General features: G+C 36.9%; 1 protein-coding gene across 7 annotated transcripts in view; it reads right to left on the bottom strand.

Moving 5' to 3' along the window:
- The window catches only part of LOC150078499 (lysine-specific demethylase RAD23A-like), a 280,618-nt gene that overhangs the window by 120,330 nt on the left and 144,106 nt on the right, over positions 1–16,182 (bottom strand). For 6 of the 7 annotated variants that reach the window (XM_090385146.1, XM_090385152.1, XM_090385149.1 and 3 more), the window contains one exon: positions 7,455–7,533. The exons of the other annotated variant lie outside the window; for it this stretch is intronic. In XM_090385146.1, coding sequence (XP_090241272.1) covers positions 7,455–7,533 — 79 coding nt within the window. The remainder of the gene's footprint in view (positions 1–7,454; positions 7,534–16,182) is intronic. 7 annotated transcript variants of the gene reach the window in all.

Below are 16,182 nucleotides of genomic sequence, written 5' to 3'. Positions count from 1 at the left end.
GTTTAAGTAGTCTTCCAAGTGTAAGATTATTTTAAAATAGCATAGTTAAACCAAGTTTATCCCATCTTTCTGATAATTTCAATTTTTGTTTGGCTTATTCTCAGTTTTCTCTTATTCTGAATGTTACAGTAACTGAAGTGCAGCTGAAATCTTTAAAGGGAGTACTGGTTGCTGGTCCAAATTCTATCCCTAATTTTGCAGTTTTGACTTATTTCATTGTATGAAAAATGTGTCCAGGATTCGATTAAGTGTATCAGCCAATCAGTGACCAGATGAAATTTGGATTCCTTACTTTGATCTGGAGCCAAGTTTTAAGTGGACACTCATTTTCAAGGACAAAGCAAATATCTGTGGAGCAGCATCAAGGACAAGAAATCTTGATGGATGCCATGCTACCGAGGTAATGGTCATCGAACATTATTTTTTCCCCTACTAGTTTGAAGCAATATACAGTTGTTCCAGCAGTGTCCTTTCTCCATTGCTAATTACAGGCCAATTTCTATTTGTCTTAGATAAGATTTTGCTTCAAGTATTATCTCCTCATTAACTGTATTCCTTACATCACGGTTTATTCTTCTTAGTCTAATGACCAAGTATTATCTCCTCATTAACTGTATTCCTTACATCACGGTTTATTCTTCTTAGTCTAATGACCAAGTATTATCTCCACATTTTTTTTCTCAATAACCAGAATTCCTCACATCATGATTTCACTGAACTCATTTAAGAAGCAGGGAACAAGAAAAAAAAAAAAAAAATAGCATATTCCTTGATATTCTGTTGGCTTATGGCATAGTGGATATTACATCACTATTATATTTGATTCCAAAATACTTCATCTGTGGCCTTTTGCTAGAATTACATGCACGTTAATGGATAGAAGATTAGTATTTCAATGGGAACTGAAGTCATCCTTGGCATTTCCAGGTTTATCCCAGGACAGAGATTAATTTTTTCTGTTGTTTCCATTTTTTTACCACATGAACTGTAACTTATACTTTTTCTTATACTGCTGACATCAATTGTCTTGTTATCACCTCTGTGAAAGTTGTAGATACACCAGTTTATTTCTCTGCTTTCAATAACAGTTTGAGTACATTTATAGATTATATCTTCAGTTTGGTTTGTGTGTGAATTTTCTAAATCTAAGTATGTCCCATTTTAGTTTGTGTCCTTTTTTTCCCTATTTGTCTTAAATAAGATTTTGCTTCAAGTATTATCTCCACATTAACTGTATTCCTTACGTTACGGTTTATCCTTCTCATTCGAATGATCAAGTATTATTTCCACATTTTTTCCCTCAATAACCAGCATTCCTCCCAACATGATTTGCCTTCTCTCGTGACTGATTTAAGAATCACGGAATACACATTCCTTGATATTCTGTTGGCTTTTGACACGGTGATATATTCAATATATTCACAGAAATATTCAATTTATGGCCTTCTGCTAGAATTACATGCATATTAATGAATAGGAGATTTTATTTCAAATGGGAAATGAAGTAATCCTTGGCATTTCCAGGTTTGTATCAGGCCAGAGATGATTATTTATTTTTTCTCACATGAATTGTAACTTCTTTTCTTATACTGCTGACATCAATTGTTTTGTTACCACCTCTGTGAAAGTTGTAGATACATCAGTTTATTCCTTTGCTTTCAATAACAGTTTGAGTACATTTATACAAGCAAACTCCTGTTTTAAACAGGGAATGCGTTCCAAGAAATCAGCGTAAAGCGAATTTCCACATTTTTTTTTTCACATCTTTTGACTGTTTTCACTGATTGATTTTTTTCTTTTCTCATATTAATGCAGTGTACAAAATATCTCAAAACAAATCATTTTCACAAATACAAACTTTAATTGCATACATACAGCAGTTTTCAAAATGGCCTAGAACAAAAATCACGTAGAACTCATTCACATGTAGCAGATTTATTTTATTTTTTTTCTAAAATATGAATCCAATGTGGTGTACTTCACTTGCCTACGTTTTGTTCGTAAAATTTGCTTTTAACAGTCTGTCATCTGATCATAACCTTGTCTAACTACACCTTTCTTTGCAAAGTCACTGTCATGCTCCTCTAACAAATTCATGAACTGATCATACAGTGATAGTGCTTTTTTTTTTTTTTTTTTTTTACTAGAATTTGAATTGACAATGATTTTTCTGGTGTCTATTCAGATTCTTTTTCTATGAGTGCCGCATTAAATTATAGGTCTTGTAGCTCTTCATTTGTCAAAAGTTAACTGTGGGCATTTAGTAATTCATTCAGATCATCCACTGTTATACCATCGATTCCTGCTTCAGCTGCCATGTTCCTGATCTATTCGACAATTCAGGGACTTTTATCTGAGGGTGAGCTCTCTTCGTTTTCTGGGAATAATTTTTTTCCATACTGCTGTTAAGCAAGATGTTGAAACTTCTTTCCATGACTCATCTATGTTATGAATTTGCCTCTAGGATGCTAAATTTTTCCATCATTCTCTCATACTGTCCTTGTCTTGACCATCAGTGTCTGCACCAATGTGGTGTACTTCACTTGCATACGTTTTGTTCGTAAAATTTGCTTTTAACAGTCTGTCATCTGATCATAACCTTGTCTAACTACACCTTTCTTTGCAAAGTCACTGTCATGCTCTTCTAACAAACTGTTCTATTAACTGTTCAAATTCGCCTTAAACAGTATGCCTTCAATGTGGCTATTACTCCTTGATCCACAGGCTGCAAAACTGATGTTGTGCTGGGAGGTAGAAATTCAATTTGAGTTGGAAAATCACTAAATGACTCCAAATTAAGAGGATGACCAGGAGCATCTAATAACAATAAAGCTAGAGATTCAACACCAATTTTAGAGCAATAATTCTGAACTGATGGACAAAATTAATTTTGAACCAGTCTTCAAAAATTGTTTGCATCACCCAAGCTTTGCAGTTGCTCTTCCATATAATGGGAAGAGAATTTTTATTATTTTTATAGATGTGCATGCAAAGTGAATTTTTGGAATGATAGATAACAAGTGGCTTCATTTTAAAATCTTCTGTCACATTATGCCTAAAAGAATTGTAACATGATCTTTAGCAGCTTTAAAACTGGATGCAACTTTTTCTTCTCGTGAAATAAATGTTTGGATGGCATCCTCCTCCAAAAAAGACCAGTTTCGTGAAAATTAAAAATCAATTTGGTGGGTACTTTTTTCCACTTGATCCTTGAAATTCGTTGACAAATTCATCAGCACTCTCTTGCCGATTCCCCAGTTATTCTTAAATAGTGCAAATTTGCTCAATTTCTGAATTGACTGAACCATCCAAGGATTTCCACACGGAAGAGAAGGTATTTCAAGAGTGAGTATTTTGACTTTCAACGAGGTGCCATCAGACCCAAAAACCCTAAACCTAAGCGATTTCTTCATACAGTCCCTTTCAACTATATATACAGGGTGTTTCAAAAATGATAGTCAATAATTTAAAGGTGAAAAGTATGAACTAAAATAAGCAAAAAAAGTCCCAGCGAACATCGGGCCGCATATGAACCATTTTCGAGATAATGCATATTTTCTGTTAAGATCCGCCACTGTCTATGGGAGCACTAGTTTAGCAAAAAGCTGCGAATCCTTTGCTTAGGGTGGTTTTTATTAAACATAAGATAATACATTTTTAATTTTTGGTTTCAACACCACAGGATTTTAAAGATGTTACATGGTGTTGTTTCTAACACCCTTTCCTCAACATCAGGTGTTACGCGTCTGGGCCTAACTGTTCATACTCCATGTGCGAAGCGGGATCCGGAAAAGTTGCCCCCCCACCCGCATTTCGTCTCCCACATTTCGCCCCCAGTAGATAATGAATTTCACCTAATTTTTTTTTATTAATTCTAATTTATTTTTGTTTTAATAGAATGAATGAATCAATCAAAGGTAATCAATCATAGAATAAATGCACATTATTATTGTTTAAAACTCGAAGTTGTATGCAATGCCTCTAAGGTAATCAATCACATTACGATTTTGAAAATCTTGGACTATTCTTTTGATTGCAGCAGAAATTGCAGCATACTTCTTGTTCCATCAGAAAACTACTCCTGGCTACGCGCCAATAACTGAAGATTGTTACTAGTGGAAAAAATAAGCATGCGACCCGGGAGCAGTTCGTCCTGAGAATCATACATTAAAAACTGTTTAATAGATTTGATAATTGAGAGCTATTAAGTGCTCGATAATTCCTATACAGGTGGGCCTTGATTAATGCGATTAATTCGTCCCGCGAGCGCATCGAAAACAGAAATGCGTTAATCGAATATGGAATGTCCATAAAGAATTTTAAAAATACCTTTTAAATAACTTTTTAACTGTATATAATGTAAAAGATAATGAAAATTATTATGGAATTAAATGTTTATTGCATAAAACAGAGGTTCTTAAACTGTGCACTGCGGAATATTTTAAATTTTCGAGGGAAACACAGTGATACTCAACATCTGTCGGACACTACTAGCTCGAGGTAGTTCACAGTTTCAGCATTTCTTATTAAGTTGTTTGGATCTAACTACTAAACGAAACTGTTAAGTATTTCTTTTGGTCTAGGTGCGCCTTGAAAAAATTACTGAGACATTAAAGGCGCCGTGAACCGAGAAACTTTGGGAACCTCTGACATAAAATACACAATGAAGAAATTACTGTTGCAGAAATATTTGAACAGTGTTGACTTTCTCTTTTCATCAATCAATTTCTGATAGCCGACAACAATCTTCTTTGGGCCCTGGTGAAATAAATATCGCAGAGAACATCAAACCTTTTGTTTGAGGTTCTATGCAATACGAAAGATTTCATCTAATTCTTTTACCGTTATCTCCTTTGTGGTAACATTTTCATCTGGCTCATTTAAAAATTTGAATTTTTAAATGCAAGTCTGCATTGACTTTATTAGCAGGAGACAAACACGTCTTCTTCCGATGGTTGATGGAACACACCGAGGCAGGCAGCAGAAGGGAAACGTTTGTTTATTGACCATACAACTCGTGGTAAGCTTAACGCACGATTCAAATCTTTTTCAACTATCGCATAAAAAAAAAAAAAGATCGCATTAACTGGAAATTTGCATCGTGTAAAGTGAAAAGTGGTATCATTTTTCAAATAGTGTTAACTGAATATCGCGTTAATCGAACTCGCATTATGCGAGGCCTAGCTGTATTCTATTCTATTATAAATCAACAGAGATTACCTTTATTTTAGATATAGGAAGCTTCTTTTCCAACTCTCCTAGTCCAACTCGCTAATAATTCTTGAGGATGGCGATATCAATTTTGCAAAACAGGTGGGACATCTTCCCCACTGTCAGAACCGTAGTGTTCAGACCATGCAATCTCAACAATGAGCATTCAAGACTTCTGTCTTCAAACACCATACCTCTGGCAGCAAGGAAACCATTATGTGGATTGGCATAAAATCAGATTTTTGAAGGTCCAAACTGTTTAATAAATATGGACCGATTATTTCTTTTGGTCCTGTAGCTGGACTTTTAGAGTTAAATTTAGGGGTCTACTCATTATCTACTGGGGGTGAAATGCGGGGAGCCACTTTTCCGTAAACCGTGCGAAGCATCCATGTTGACGTACCTTGATGAATGTGCACCTGTTGGGCTGCTTTCGGCAGGGAAATGCTTCTTGATACAACGTGCAGTCTTGAGTGCGCTGCTGTTGGCTTTACCATACATGAAGTGCATGTCTGCATACTCCTCATTGCTGTAACCTCTTTCCACGTTGACTATCCTTTGACAAGTACTAGTATGCCTGCTACGTCTCAAAGCATTGAGAGACGGGAAAGGGAGAGAATGAGCATAACCTAACCTAAACAAACAAGTCAGTGGTGGATCCCAACTCTGTACAGTTCACCTTATCAGTGGTGGATCCCAACTAGAAATGTACAATATCTTGAAAACGATTCACTTAAGGACCCATGTTTACTAGGCTTTTTTTGCATATTGTAGTCTGTACAATTCACCTTTAAATTATCACTTTTGAAACACCCCGTATAACAAAGCACACCTTATAAATACCATCAACAGTCTTCCCAATAAATCTACAACTGGTCCTGATGGCTTTCCTCTATTCATGGATAACAATCTTTAATCAGATATTAAATTCTGGAACAATCCCGATAATGCGAAATCACTACAGGGTACAACCCATACTCAAAATAAGAAACCCTAAAGAACCTAAGGACTTCAGACCAAGGCGCATTATGGCCACAGCTGCCAATGCGCCAATAAAAAACCAAAAACAAAAACAAGACTTCAGACCAATCTCAGTGGGCTGCTCTCTATTAAAAGTGTTTGAGAAAACTATCTTATCAGTACTGATTGGCCAATGCTTCTCTCATAGACCTAAACATCTGCATACTGTGATCCCCAAAAGATCTACATATATGAATCTACTGGACATACTGTTTAAAATTTAAACTGTTCTCAACAGTAAATCTCAGCTGGTCGTCAGCTTCCTTAATATACCATCTTCTTATGATAAACTCTGATGGATAGGAATTACCAAGCACTGAATAAAGTGGTAATACAAACAAAGTAATGTTTGTATTACCATTGAAGTGAAGCTTCAGATATCCGAGCATCCATAAATGCACCATTGCACCGAGCATCCATAAATGCACCATTGCTAAAAATATGGACTATGATTCAGCCTATCCTAGTCTATTTTTCTTGGATTGCAGCACAATGGCAAGTCCAATGGAGGAACAAGCTGCATCACAGTCACCAAATTAAATGGTTGAATTTGCATGTAGTGGATGCCTGAGGAATTATATCTACTACAGTGTACCATGCTTGCATGCATGAAGTTGAGTCAGCAAGATATGGTGTGAGGCTGCTTATCTTGGTAAACTAACGATCAGTTGTAGTACCAAAAATCATAAATGCCAAGTTATACAGAAATACCATGGGCAATTCCTTCTCCACACTCTGGTAGTACTATTAAAATGGGTCCTCCTGTTCTGGATGAAAATACTCCATCCTACTTGGCTGGCACATACTCCAGATCTGAATCTAATCAAACACGTCTGGAACGAATCTGCATAGCAAATCAGGGCACAATCAATACTGCATTCTTTCTACCTACTTACAAGCCACTACTGAAAACATTCAGTTAAGAAATGATGTTGCACTGAAGTCAAAAGTTGACCTAAACCTTGTTAAGTTGTTTGTTAAATCATACTGTTCTCATGTCCAAATACTTTTGGCGTATGTGGGGATAGGAAGGATTTAGCTAAGCAGCATTTTGATTTAAGTAATATTTGAGGACCCTTAACTGTTATTAATATAATTCCTGTTTCATAGGTATTATAGTTTCCCCAGATTTCCACTTCAGCACAATTATCTACATGGTCTTGGGGAGGGCAGGACGGGTTAAATGTTTTAAAAGTAAATAAATGAATAAACTATAAACCTGCCTGCATAAATCAACTTCTGAAATGATGCTGGGTAATCTTTTCCTTTCTGTGTTTCGATCTTTTCTTTAAAGCTTTTAACCTAGAAAGATAAATAACATTGCATAAAATGGGAATGAGCATATCACTTGACAGAGAGAAGTGTGCCACACAGAGAATTCTAAAAATTAATCTGACTTGTGAATTCTAGCTACAATATTATATACAATTATCTAGTTATAATTCTCTATAAACTTTGAAGTTTATATAATAAACTTACCTTTATTCCTGTAACTGTACATAAACTTGATCTAATGTTGCTGATGATTTTTCTTCTTGATTGAATAAAAAATCCTGTTTGCCATAACTATCATTACAAATACTGCATTAATATGCAAAAGTAAAGGAAGTCATATATTTCTTTAACTTACCTCATCACTACCTACTCAGATTTTAATAAAATCTCATGCAGACATGTCATGCATTATATACCGTATTTCCCCCATGTATAAGACACACCTTAATTTTGGGGCCCGAAATTTGAAAAAAAAAAAAAAAAATGTATTACATAAAGTTATTGAACTCAAGTTTTATTCACCATAAAATTCATACAACTCCTCATCACTGTCAAAACTCCAGTCCATTAGCTTGTCCTCATCTGTGTCTGATAACGAATCACTGTTTTCATATATCGCCTCGTCCTCAGTTTCATCTATGGCATTTGAAATGCCACACTTCTTAAATGACTTGACAACGATCTCAATCTTGATATTATCCCAGGATCTTTTCACCCAGGTACAAACTTCTCCTATAGTTGGTTTCTTCACTCTTCCTGCTGGTGTCAAATTGTCCCCAGAAGTCTTCATCCATTGGTTCCAGTTGTCTCTCATGGCAGCTTTGAAGGGTTTGTTAATGCTGATATCAAGTGGTTGGAGCTGGGATGTCAAGCCTCCAGGTATGACGGCAAGTTTTGTTTTTTGCTCTGCAGCAATCTTGCTTTGTGTTTTTTGTTATGTGTGCCCTGAACTGATCAAGCACCAATAGAGCAGGTTTGCATAAGAGCCCACCTGGTCTCCTGCTCCAAACTTTCTCAAACCCGATCTTCACCCTATCCTGATCCATCCAACCCTTGTCATGAACGTGGACAATCACTCCTCGAGGAATGTCTTCTTTTGGCATTGTTTTGCGTTTGAAAATCAGTAGGAGGCAGCTTAGTTCCGTCAGCACAACAAGCTAGAACAACTGTATAATGGCTCTTTCCATGTCCACTTGTCTTCACAGTTACAGTTTTCACCGCCTTCTCATCAACAGTTCTGTTACTTGGGACATCAAATTGAAAGGGAACTTTATCCATATTTGCAATCTGTCCCAACTCAAACTGATGTGTCTTCCAACATTGAATGACAAAACGATGAAATTCAAGGACCTTCTGCTCATAGCTTTCAGGCATCTTTTGGGCAAGTCTGGTGCGTGTATGCATGCTTAGTCCATTCCGTTTCATGAACCTGAAGCACCAATTGTGTCCTCCCTTGAAATCAGTAACTTCTTTTTCACCAGCAATTCTTCTTGCCTCATGCTGAACCATCTTTGTGGACACAGAAATTTCAATTGCCCTTTGCTCTTCAATCCATGTCTTTAATTCCCTCTCTAAATCAGGCCATTTTGCTGACTTGCCTCTCATGGCCTTCTTCTGCCGTGGCGTTTCAGTAGGGTTTCTTCTTCCCGTAGCTAGTCTCGGATTGTTTTCTCAGTTGGAGGAGGAGGACCAAACTTACGTTCAGCAGCATGATTTCCATTCACTTTTGCAAAAACTGGATCACTTTTAACTTGAATTCAGCACTGTATGAAAAGCTTTTCTGAGCAGAATGTGGCAAAAATTAACCTAATATACCGGTAAAAAGAGCGAAACAATGAGCGCAAAGACAGTAAGCACGAAAAAGCGGGAAATGCAAGTAAAAAAATCTATAACCACTGTATAAGACACACCCAGTTTTTAGACCCCAAATTTTTCAAATAAGGGTGCGTCTTATACATGGGGAAATACGGTATACACAACCCAGAAGTAATATTTATAAACAGAATATACTGTGCTGCATGATAGCAAAATGCTATCAGTGCCCAGTTAGCAGAACATTTGGAAAATTGCTTCTATTATTACTCTATGATCAGTGCCAAAATATCATAAATTGGCAGTGATTCTCAAACTTCAGTAGCTTAAGGATCCTCCCCCCCCACTTCTTGGTTGACAGTTTTTTTGTGAACCCTAACAAAACTAAATATCCTGCATGCTTAATTTTGATTACTAAAAATATTTCCTACATTCTGACTAACAATTCATTTTTTTTTCTTTTATGAAACCCCCGTAGGATGAGAGGTATTAGAACCTATACTACTTAGTACTGTGCATGGGTTTAAGGTAGAGAAGATGAAAGAAGATACTTATTGACATGTTTTTGAGGTTTTGAGAAGTGGAGAAATACCACCAGAACCTGGTGCTTTCTTGGCAATCAGACTGTTCAAAATTCTTCCGACATCCTTTTCACGGCAGACCACAGCAGGCTCTGAAAGGAGTGTACTGAAAATGGTAGTTTGTTTACAAAGATCATTAATACACGAGTTAGAAGAAAAGTAGGATGCTAGCAGGTCAGCTTCATCTTCAGCCTAAGTGGCAATAAAGATGGGCAAAAGTTGCAGCCAATGGCTTTGGAAAGAGACCAGTATGGTTAACTACCATTAGGACAAGAAGCAAGTTTTCTACACTTATCCTGTTTGAAATCTAGTTTGGACTGATCAATAACTGCTGTACAATTGTTGTGAGCTTTGGTGCGAACAGAAGACGAAATGGAGATTTGGTTACAAGCCAATTGCGATAAACAATATTCTTATCTTGAACAGCCATAGCACATTTATTGGAAAATCAAGGACAGAATTTTAAGGTGGAGTGTGGAATAACGGATTCTGTCCCTAAAAGAATAATCCACTGACACGATCTTAGCAAAAGTTGACATCAGAAGATTTGAAACAGTAATCTGACCAAGTAAAACAAGACAAGAAATCTTGCAGTTCATCCCAGTTTGCATTCTTGTAATGCAGACAAAAGGTTGGATTGGCCATGAGAGAAAGGATCCCCTGGAGAACACACCATTATCTAATTGTGATCTAAGGTGCCTAAAGGACCACTCAACTCAAATGTGTACTTAGAATGGTTGTTTGTGGAAAAGATCAAGCGTTTTGGCTGTTTAGTTAGCGCTGTCTGGTATTCTGGTAGGTAAATGAACAATTTGTGTGAGGTCACTGGTAATTGCAAAAGCTCCATCTTCTCTACCAGCTGGGTACGTTTGACTAGAAAATGAAAGCCAGCTGGTGTAATGAACATTAAAATCACAAGGAAAAATTACTTCACTGTTAGGAAAGTTGGACTGGAGAAAGTCAAGTTTCAAAGAGAGGAAGTCAAAGAGTTCCAAGTAATTAGTGGAGTTGGGAGAATGATAGGGGAAACAGATAAATCTCACAGAATGTGGTAGAGAGATTTCAAGCAAGAGAAGATCCCAAATTACTAAGTCTCTGACAGGAAATACCAGAATGGACATTTGCACAAGTACCACCTTTGAGTCAAAAGGAATCATACAAGGTATAATCAGTACAAATGAAATGAGCGGTGGTTAAATCAACTGATAATTGGGTTTCTGTCAGAAAACGTATGTGGGTATGGTAGACTATAAGTGGAAATGAACATCATTGAGTTTGGAACTGAGATCATGTATATTTGTGAAATGAACAAGGAAGTGTTTAGGAGGTGCAGATCTTTTCGCAGATAAGTTTGTTCTATTAGTTTGACTATTCATGATGTATTCGGTATTAAGAAAGGGTGGGGAGGACATGCTGCATGAAGTAATGAAATTTTTGGATATGACATACGGCAAGGATATACTCAACTCCTTGACATAACATGGCCTTGAACAGCATTTCTTAAACTGTTCCGTGAGATGTGAATTAGTGTTCCGTGAAAAATCCTAATTAATAATTTAAAAAAATAAAATAAAAATAAAGTAAAAAATTTGCATATTGGTAGCGTACACCACTTTTGTACCATTCTAATTTTTAACTTTTTTTTTTTTTTGGTTATTAATATATTGTACTGGCATCAACTAATCAAATACACCACGGAACACTTTATTTTGGCGGGCTTTGCATAGAGGTAATGGCATCTACAAAAAACTAGCAATGTAGTGATCTAATATGCCATTCGTATGCAATTTAGCCTAGAATAGATGGAACCGATATCATGCATTCGTTTCGGTGGATGAAATAAAGTAGCCTTCTGCTGACACATTCTTGCATGTTTACACAGTGCTGGTGGTGTGGTGTAGACCAGTGTTTCTCAATCTTTTTACTCTCGTGGCACATTTTCCAAAGAAGAAAAATTTCGCGGCACACCTACGTAGTCATAGAAGAAGAAATTTCTAAATTTCGCGGCACACCTACGTAGTCATAGAAGAAGAAATTTCTAAATTTCGCGGCACACTTGGAAAATTTTGCGGCACACTAATGTGACGCGGCACACCCTTTGAGAAACACTGGTGTAGACTGTCTTTGCAATTACGAGATTACTTCTGTCGTAGTGCGGAAAACTAGTGAGCATAACTAATCTCATTTCCTTGTATAAATATTTTTTTGATAATTATCAGTATTTCAAAATATTATTATCGAATAAATGACCATGGATTTGTGGTTGAAAAGGGCACTTTGAAATGCAAAGCAAGTATTTCTAGTAGTGCAACTGTGGTCGATGAAAACGAACACAATATTGTCACACTTCAAAGTGAGGATGAATAATCGCAGTCTTTAGTCTTTTGTTTCTAAAAATTGGAAGTGAAAAAACAAGAACCAACTAATAAAAGATCAAAACAAAAGTATAATGATATTTATTTGAATTTTGGTTTTATAGGTGTTGGAAATAAAGATGGTCCCGATGCACAGTGAGTCGTATGTAATAAAATATTAGCAAACAGTTCTTTGGCTCCTGCTAAACTTATGTTCCGTAAATATAAAAAAGCGTTTCATAAATATATTGTAAGATGAAGTGTTCCACAACTAAAAAAGTTTGGGAGCTGGCCTTGAAAATGCTCTCCAAACACACTACTCAGACTCCCTCAAGTCACCATCTAGCAGAGTAGAAGCAGCGAAATTATACACTAGCTGATCCAGAAGCCTCCTATAGAGTTACCAATAGGCTCAGACCAGTGCACTATCTAGCAGCAGGCCTGCAAACACTGTTTTAGAGCTGTATCCTCGAAATATAAGGAAGATTGGATCTCAGCATGATTGAAGAGATAGACGGGGTTATCGTCTTTCAAAACGACATTCATTTTGAATATAAAATATTAATAGAGTGGAGTGATCATTAATAATCTTTTAATTACAATTCAATTTTAGGGCAAGTGTCTCAGGTTTATTAGTATTAGTAACGGCCGCATGGTGCAAGAAAGCCTATGGCTTATGCTGCACCAGCCAAAAAAAAAAAAAAAAAAAATCTGAACAAAACAATGATAAAAACAAAAAATAAATAAATAAATAAAATAATTAATAAATAAAAATAAAATAAAATAAAAAAAAATAAAAAGGAAATTAAACCTATCATCCTATGCGCTTCCCTTAACCGAAAGTACTATCCAGATGACCTTTGAATTTCCCCAAACTGTCGGCCTCTACCACCCATGAAGGCAACTTATTCCAGTAATTTATAACACGCTGGCTAAAATAAAACTTCCTGCAGTCCAATCTAAACATTTCCCCCTGTAACTTGAATTTATGTCCCCTAGTTCTAGCATCATTTATAATCTTGAAAATTTTGTCCTCATTCATTTTACTGATGCCTCTCAGAGCCTTAAACACCTCAATCAAATCTCCTCTAAGGTGTCTAGTTTCCAAACTCTGCAATCCACATATTCGAAGTCTTTCTTCATAAGGACGTCCTTTTGCCGATCTCACCAGGCGAGTTACCCTTCTTTGCACCCTTTCAAGAAGCTCGATGTCTTTCTTTAGGTGCGGTCTCCATACTTGAACACAGTATTCCAAGTGTGGTCTAACATAAGCCTTATATAATGGGATTATCACGTCCCTATCTCTACTTGCAAAAGTTCGATAGATCATCGATCTATCGAACTTTTGCTCAGAGAATTTCATGTCTGACCGTATCGTAACACCCAAGTCCCTTTCCTCCAGTACTGGGTTTAGTTGAACTCCACCAAGTGAATAAGTTTTTTTGGGATTACTATTTCCCAGGTGTAATACCTTACACTTTGTTGGATTAAAGCACAGCTGCTATTTTTCTGACCATTCTTGAAGTCTATCTAGGTCTCTCTGAAGAAGCTCAGCTTGACAGTGATCATTAACTACTCTACCAATTTTAACATCATCTGCAAATTTAGACATCACGCCATCTATCCCTTCATCAATGTCGTTTATGAAAATTAAAAACAACAGTGGTCCTAATACTAATCCTTGGGGAACCCCACTTCTTAAATCAACCCAATCTGAGGAATAGCCATTTATCACAACCCTCTGCCTCCTGCCCTGAAGCCATCCTTCTATCCATCTAAGGATTTTCACAGTGATTCCAACCTGTTCCAGCTTATAAAGCAACCGCTCATGTGGGACTGAGTCAAAAGCTTTGCTGAAATCTAAATAAACAATGTCGAAATTATTCCCTAAATCCAGCTCGTGAGTGAACCTTTCGAAATAGCGAACCAGATTTGTTAAACATGATTTTCCCTTTACAAAACCATGCTGAGTATCCTTGAGAATTTCAATTCGATCCAAATGATCCTGAATTCCACCCTTGATCATTGCCTCCATGATTTTCCCTACTACTGAAGTCAGACTGACAGGTCGATAATTTCCAACTTCACTTTTAGAGCCACCCTTATGTATGGGAGATACATTTGCACTTTTTCCAATCCAAGGGAATCTCCCCAGAGTCTAGTGATGCTCGCATAATTAGCCTCAATGGTTCAATGCACTCGCTTGCCGCCTCTCTTAAGATTATAGGGTATATTCCATCAACTCCAGGAGCCTTACTGGTCTGTAGGCTCGAAAGTTTTTTCATTAAATAATCTTGCGAAATTTCAATATCATTAATTACATATTTTTTAACTTCGCTCCCACACTTTCCCATTGCCACAAAACGTTTTTCATTTGTAAATATCGATGCAAAATAACTGTTGAGTTCATCTGCAACGGCAGCTGGTGTATTTATTACTATCCCCTTTCCCTTACATAAAGGTCCGATCTGGTTTGTCCTGCTCTTCTTGGCATTTATATATGTGAAGAATTCTTTATCCCCCCCCGCCCTCTTTGCTCTGTTTGCTAGTGATTTCTCATAAACTGCCTTTGCCTGTCGAACCTTTTCTGTGGCTCTATTACCCATCACCTTGTAGCTGTTAGAGGCTTCAGTACTTTTTATTGCTCTGTAACCTTTCCATGCCACCTTTTTCTGCTCAAAATATAAGGAAGATTGGATCTCAGCATGATTGAAGAGATAGACGGGGTTATCGTCTTTCAAAACGACATTCATTTTGAATATAAAATATTAATAGAGTGGAGTGATCATTAATAATCTTTTAACTACAATTCAATTTTAGGGCAAGTGTCTCAGGTTGCATAAGAAGTTACCTCATGTAATCAGATCTGTAAGCAGTCAACTACTAAGTAGTTACGAAACTGGCCTCATTTAAGTATATCTCACATTGCAAATACTTCTCAATGACTTACCATGATTTGCACTACCTTGAATAAGTAATGCTTCAAGATAGGAGAACACTATCATTACTTATTCTTGGCGGTAGATACCACCATCTAGACAGCACTGTTTCATAGTTAACTTTTTACTGAGGCACTTACCCTAAAATTCCGTTGTAATTTAAATTACTATCAGGCATCTCTCATACTGTGCAGTAAACTTCGCAACTGGGTTGCCATCATTGCGACACCGGGGTACCTGCCCAACCACGGATGAGAAGGCAATAAGCTGGGAAACGGTGCAGTTTGGGCGGTGGAATCCGCCGAGAATAAGTAACAATAGTCTTGCCCTATGGTGAAGCGTTACTTATTCGAGGTAGTGAAATATCATGGTAACTCGTTGTGAAGGTATTCACAATATGAGATATACAGTAATACCCCGACTTACGCTACCCCGACTTACGCGAACTCGGAGTTACGCGGTTCTTGATTTTTTTCGTTTGGCCGCCCACTATCTTCAAGGTCGTTTTTCATATGTTATCGATATGCGGTGCGACGGCGGAGAATGAGAGCGAAAGATGAACAAAATTCAACTTTGCTGCTTTTATGACACATTTCACCGTAATAACGTAAAAACCAACAATTCCAGCTATCGGTATAATCGCAACTGCAATTAGATCGAGTTCACTAGCAGAAACGCAACTGGATTTTTATTGTTTTATGGTAGTAACCCCTAGAAATGTGAGGTGTTAATAGTGTATCTCTGCCTTTATGGTGTTGTTTATTCAGTTGCTACACGCGCGCAGCTTTGTTTATGCGTATCAAGTGTGCCTCCTCATTTTGTAATTGTGCTTTATTCCCTAAAAATGAGTAAAATGCTTAAAAGGTGTGAAAAGGAAGCATCCTGGTGAAGACACTGCAGATTCAGAGAGAAAAAGAAAAGCAATTATCGATAAACAGAGGCGGACTGGGTCAAAAATTCTTACCCGGGAAAATTTATAGTGGCCTCATA

Source organism: Mastigoproctus giganteus, chromosome 11 (genome assembly GCF_048544385.1).
Source record: "Mastigoproctus giganteus isolate SK-2022 chromosome 11, ASM4854438v1, whole genome shotgun sequence".
Taxonomy (NCBI): domain Eukaryota; kingdom Metazoa; phylum Arthropoda; class Arachnida; order Uropygi; family Thelyphonidae; genus Mastigoproctus; species Mastigoproctus giganteus.
This window is presented reverse-complemented; position numbering and strand designations above follow the sequence as displayed.